Source organism: Diadema setosum, chromosome 5 (assembly GCF_964275005.1).
Source record: "Diadema setosum chromosome 5, eeDiaSeto1, whole genome shotgun sequence".
Taxonomy (NCBI): domain Eukaryota; kingdom Metazoa; phylum Echinodermata; class Echinoidea; order Diadematoida; family Diadematidae; genus Diadema; species Diadema setosum.
The window spans coordinates 558170-564169 of record NC_092689.1 but is presented as its reverse complement, the minus strand read 5'-3'; the positions used below and the strand labels follow the sequence as shown (position 1 = coordinate 564169).

The 6000-nt window shown below is 36.2% G+C and overlaps 1 protein-coding gene across 6 annotated transcripts in view; it reads right to left on the bottom strand.

Moving 5' to 3' along the window:
• Positions 1 to 481: 481 nt before the first annotated feature.
• LOC140228486 (uncharacterized) overlaps positions 482 to 6000 on the bottom strand; it is a 44547-nt gene continuing 39028 nt past the window's right edge. For all 6 annotated transcript variants that reach the window (XM_072308698.1, XM_072308699.1, XM_072308700.1 and 3 more), the window contains 2 exons: positions 5436 to 5490; positions 482 to 4301 (listed from right to left, as the gene is read on the bottom strand). In XM_072308698.1, coding sequence (XP_072164799.1) covers positions 4193 to 4301; positions 5436 to 5490 — 164 coding nt within the window. In that variant the 3' untranslated portion in view covers positions 482 to 4192. The remainder of the gene's footprint in view (positions 4302 to 5435; positions 5491 to 6000) is intronic.

The window sequence follows — 6000 nt, the reverse complement described above, 5'->3', positions numbered from 1 at the left end:
AAATTATGAATATCTTCATCTACGTGCTGTATCCAAGTAACAGCTGGAAGAACAGGCAACAACAACAAAAAAAAAAAACAACAAAACAACCCCCCCCCCCCCCCCCCGGCATAATTCCGCAAAATAATAAGTTTGATAAATTTCAGACCTGAAGGTAGTAGAAGTTTGGTCCAATTACTCTTTAAACTGGTTTTGGTAAGATACCTGATGGTCTCATCAGAATTTAGTCTGCCACTCCCCCCCCCCCCCCCCCTCCCCAGGAAAAAAAAAAATATATATATATATAAATTCCTTATATATATATATATATATATATATATGGTGATATCAATTCCATACATAATATGTGAATGTTGTTAACGTTAAGTGTTGATCTATTCTTTCCATGTCCTCTCTTTCTCAGTCCCATACACTCTCAAAAGACAACCAGACTGTCATTGATACAATGTGCACTCCTTGACTTATTAAATATCATCTCTTATTTATTTCATCTTTTTATATCCATATACGGTACTCTATATGGATGGAGACTTAGAATGCATATTCTATTAATTAATGTACAGTGCATGCATCTTTAATGCATGCTACTCATATAAAGGCTAGTGAAACAATGTAATCAATCACTGAAGGGCAATCACACTAGTATTGCAATTTCAAATCAAGATATATCAAACATGCATCCACTCTACTGCTGGTACGTCTTGAAATAAACCTTTATATTGTAGGTAAAGGGATGACTAATCAGCCAGACACTAAAAGAATTTCTCTTTTAAATGTACCCGACTTCTAATTATCTTGTAAATACAATTGTTCTCAATATCAAACAATATGAAATGATATTCAAAGAATATCAAGATTGCTTAACCATGACAAAGTTAATATAAGAATTGACACATACTGCTTGTGATACAAAATATCATCCGTAATTCTGTGACAGCATCAAAATGAATGAATAGCAGATTCTTTTTACCATTATTTCATTCACATCCAAAGCAAACCCACAACAGCTCTACATCTCCTTTTTGATGATTTCTTTGCTGCTGATTAGAAGACTGGTTTCTGTGCAATCTTGGAAATACCTTGGAATGTAGGGAACTGTCAACAAAGGACAAGTGCTGTCGGCCCTGTTTGAAAGCTCAAAAGCAAAGTGAACAGTACAGTAACGTGACAATTTGAGGGGTTTGAGTGCTCTGTTGAGACAGTGAATACCTCATGAGTCTACTATTTTGGATCTCGAGTATCAAGAGGGGTCACACCTTATACAGCAACGGGGTCATTCACCTTGTGTGCTTATGCTACATACAGGTGTCCCTAACAAAGAGGATCACATCCCTGTACTATGATGCAGTGTTTCCTACACACATTCTCATGTCAACAGTTGGTACCTGGCATGGGACGCTTTTGGACCACTTTGCGCTCCGAGCACTCTCTGGCAGGATATTGTACAGTACAGTACACTTTTGGGAGTACATGTATTTGAACACTCCTCTGACATGGGTATGGTATGACACATTGCACTCCAGGAGAATGTTCAAATAACCCCTTGTCTCCACTGTCATTTAACTCTTTATGTGCCACGTTCGCATTCCTGACCAGTCGACGGCGTGCCAACTTCACATATTCTACTCAAACACACGAAGCCGCCCAAACCAATCGATAAACAGCCAAATGCCACCGTACAATGAAAGCGTTTTTTGCGATTCCATTCCTATCACATGTAGCTTGCATTCTATGTGGTGATTGGCTATCAAGTGGTGTTCCCAACTGGATTTGCAAGTAAATTCTAAGTTTCAGGCACTGTTTTGTATGCAAAAGTCATGCCTCTACAGTAATGTAGCTACTGGTCATTTAAACGAAAAACAATCATAGATCTGTCATGCAATTTACATCAAAGGAAAGCTTGGCATTTTTTCTACAATTTTGCTTACTGCAGGTCCAGCTAAACAGATTTAAGTTACATGAATTTGAAATACAGAATGTCTTCCCAAAGCATGACTACATTGCTGTCTCAGAATAACGTGGCAATTAGAGGGTTTATATCATTAGCACATAAAGAGTTAAAAGTCTACCCCACAGGGAACACAGCAAACTTGTAACATATAATATATCTATATATATATATATAATGGCAGAAATTAATTTTGTATCTGGCAGCACAGGTGATTTCTTAACATTTCACTTTTCCACAAAATCATTTGTGAACATCAGAAAAGTCTGCATATTGGTTTATGTCATTTGAATGCAAATGTCAAATTTGACAGAAAAACTTGCAATATATGCATGCAGTGAGTTTATCCAGGTATCTTGAAATATCAACACATCATATGATTTGGCTTACCTACAACTAACATGAGTAACCAAACTGATATTTAGCAAATAATATTACTGTTAAAACAGAAGTCACAAATGGCATATCTCACTCTCCTTCACATATGTTGGAAGAAAACAATACATACTTCAGATACATGGCAATTTTTGATCTGCACAATATGAAGCATGCAATTCATTTGACGTGTTGCAAAACTGTAAATTGGCTTGAGATTCTTTTTCCCCCACTACACCCTAATTGCACAACCTATGCTGACATTTATTCAAAAACAAAACAGTGAAAAATTAGCTCACAAGCATTCAGTGTGCAATTTACAGACATTAGATACTGACAGCTTCAGGAAAATTCATTACTAACACCATCACCATAGATACATTACTCCTGATGCTCTGCCTTGTCACTACAGTGTGGCATTTCATGAGGTGCTCCATAATGGAAATAGTAAGATGCTATTCATTGATGACATCTGTGTCACTTCACACACACACTCACACATACACTCTGACACAGACACGTGCAACACATACTCACTGATAATATAAATGACAGAGGAATCAGGTTCTGCCAGAGGAATATATAGGAAATATTGTCATTTAAGTCATTACACCCTGTGCTTGACAACAGTTACAATGACAAAAATATGTTTTGAAGTATCAAGTAACTGGCAGTATAAATTCTAACAAACGTGTATTAGTGAAAATATCAGCCACAGTAGTGTATAAACAGAAGAACAGACATTGACAATTTCATTTCATCAGATACTGTATATGCCGAAAATTTCACAAAGGTTTTAATTTATGCAAATTTTGTGAATCAGGTACTATTTGCGAATTTAAAAACACGCAAAAATAGTACCATTAATCCAGACATGAATGTGACGTGCACGCATACATTTCTCCGTTCAGTACTGTACTCCAAAATCACGAATTTTAACTTGCAAAATTGTCAGGAAGTCCCAGTTCGCAAAAAAAATTAGACTCAATAAGTATATGACGTACAGAGTACATGTATCAGACATCGAATCATATCAAATGGCACAGAAAATGCAATTAAATAAAAAAAGACACTGTGACAGGGCTCTTGTTATTTACACATCACTGATTTTTGATACACCTAATTTGACTGATGATAATATATAGAGAGAGTTTGATTATGGACATAGAAATTGAAAAGTAAAAGATGTTAGCAGTACATGATACATGTTGTTTATCTTTTATTTCAAAGAATACTACAGTCAAGTAAGTCAAGGCCTATTTCATACAATACATTCTGTATCAAATGGAATGAATACATGCACACCTCCCTAGGCTAATGATAATATCCACATTGGCAGATGTGGCAAAACTCTCTAATCTTAAAAGAATTGTCACTTAGCAACATAAAATAAAAGAGATGATAAGCATTGAACTCATCAAATTGTGGATAAAAAAAATGATAAAAACCTCATCTGAATAAAATTGAGGGAAGCTGAATGACATATGATTTACTATGATATTTCATTATCCTTAAACATGGCATGATATTTCACCATCCCTACACATGGCACTACAGAATCATGGTTGCTCATTGTCGTTGCTCTTCACCAATACAACATTCATAATCATCAAAGCACTTCAGTTTTCTTCAAGTCATAATACAAATCAGTTACAATAGATATATCTCAGCCCCTGCATTAGACATATTGTAACTAACAGGCAATGTCCGTATTCACTACGAGGTTGCAAACTTAGGAAATTGCATCACTGGTCATGGAAACTCACTACTGCTGGCAGCAGCTTTGAGGGTGATTACATTCCTCCAGTCACATGTTCTGTATTTAGTATCCTCTTTCGATGAGGAGCACAGCCAGAGAAGTTTGGAGAATTAACAGCCAAAAGCCAGGAGGTAGACAAGTAAGACATGAAGAGCAGCAGCATAGATGACAGCAAGAGATCGTGGTCTGAGTCCACCTTGAACAACTCTCGTCAGACTTCTGGAGATTAAATACATGATAATGAAGAAGAGCATTATCATTGACATCAAAGTCAAATGGTATGTAGATTACTTGCATCAGACATTTTACTTTATTTTAGAAGAGGATAAGACCTAAGTCTTATTCAATATGATTTCCTTTCCTCATTCTTCCCAGTAAACACAAAACAATGAACTTGTCATAACCATTTCAGCTGCAATTGTGCCTGATATGCATAGCAATCATACCAACCAATTCCTGCTTGAGATGGACTGGACATCGCAGCCTCACTTTCAGAGAAATACATGAAACAACATGTGTGACATTATAGATTAAAAGAGATGAGTTCTAATGGATGAAAGGAGCAAGCAAAATGATGATGTATGTAAAATGTACAAAATAACGTCTTCACAAAAGGTATTGCAGAGGAAGAAATTCTCAAGATATAAAGATAAAAGACATAAAAATGAATGTCCTTTTCTCGATAATGTCAGGTGCACAGTGCCAAGCACGGCACATGAAACAAGGATCCTTATGTTCAAGAATAATGCATCAATTTTCTGAGTTTCTGATAGGACGATATGACCAAAGTATTGGCCAAAGACTAAAAAATATTTTGAGTACAGATAGAAAGTACCACACTCCATCCCGCAAACATCAGTGCCAAGTAAAGCAGTTCCAAGTCTCTCATACAAACAGTGACATCTCCCAAGTAACTGATGGGTCAACATGACTCTATTCACTAAGCCAATCAAAGCTCAGATAATGCAGAGCACACATGTACAACTGAATATATGAAGCTCATCTGTGGGGGAAAGCAAACTGTTAGCATGCAGCGATTAGAAAATAGTAATCTGGTACTCAACAGTATTTTGCTGGTTTTGACATGGTGCTTCAATTTGACCACTGTTTGGTTTGGAACAAATATTTCCTCATTATATTTGCACAAAGTCTGCTTTGTTTTTCTTCATTTTTTATTGAGATGGAACAATTTACCTCATCATTTTTGTGTCTGGCCTCGCTATAGCGGGACTCCCCTGTACTTATCAAAATTCCAAGATCTGATATCATCATGCATACATGCTGACTTAAGCATTTTCAAAAATACTATCAACTAGATGTCCCAATCACCTACATGTATTTCACATCACTTACCCTCTTCCTTTGCAGCATCTCCTTAACTTGTTCGCAAATGTATTACCATGGCGAGCTGTCAAACACAGAAGAGAAATATCTTAATGCAGCGTGTATACACATTTAAGATATCTCCATGGCAACTAGAAGTATGTAAGACAGTTTCATTCATCTACATAAATTTAGAAAGGCAAAAAGCCCCTGTTTGTAATTCATTGCATGCTCTTGAACAGCACTCAATATGGCTTTAACTGAAAGCTCCTATGATATGTACATGTACAACATTACTACACTACACACAAACGGTAGCGTTTCCTTGAAGCTAAGATTTTTTTTTTTTTTTCCCCCCCAATAGAGGTACTTGTAACCCAAAGTTGACTCAAATGGTCAATGGAGTTAGGAAGATATCATTCGAGAATATTTCAACTCTTCATGCTAAAACCTGTAGATGCACATGTATTTGGTGTACAATGTACATGTGTATGTGCCTAATTGACTATGTAAGTTTCTGCTCATGAAAACTTTGCTATATGACTGAATATAGAACCTGTTGCAAATCAACTTGAAAAATAATTGAATGCTAAAT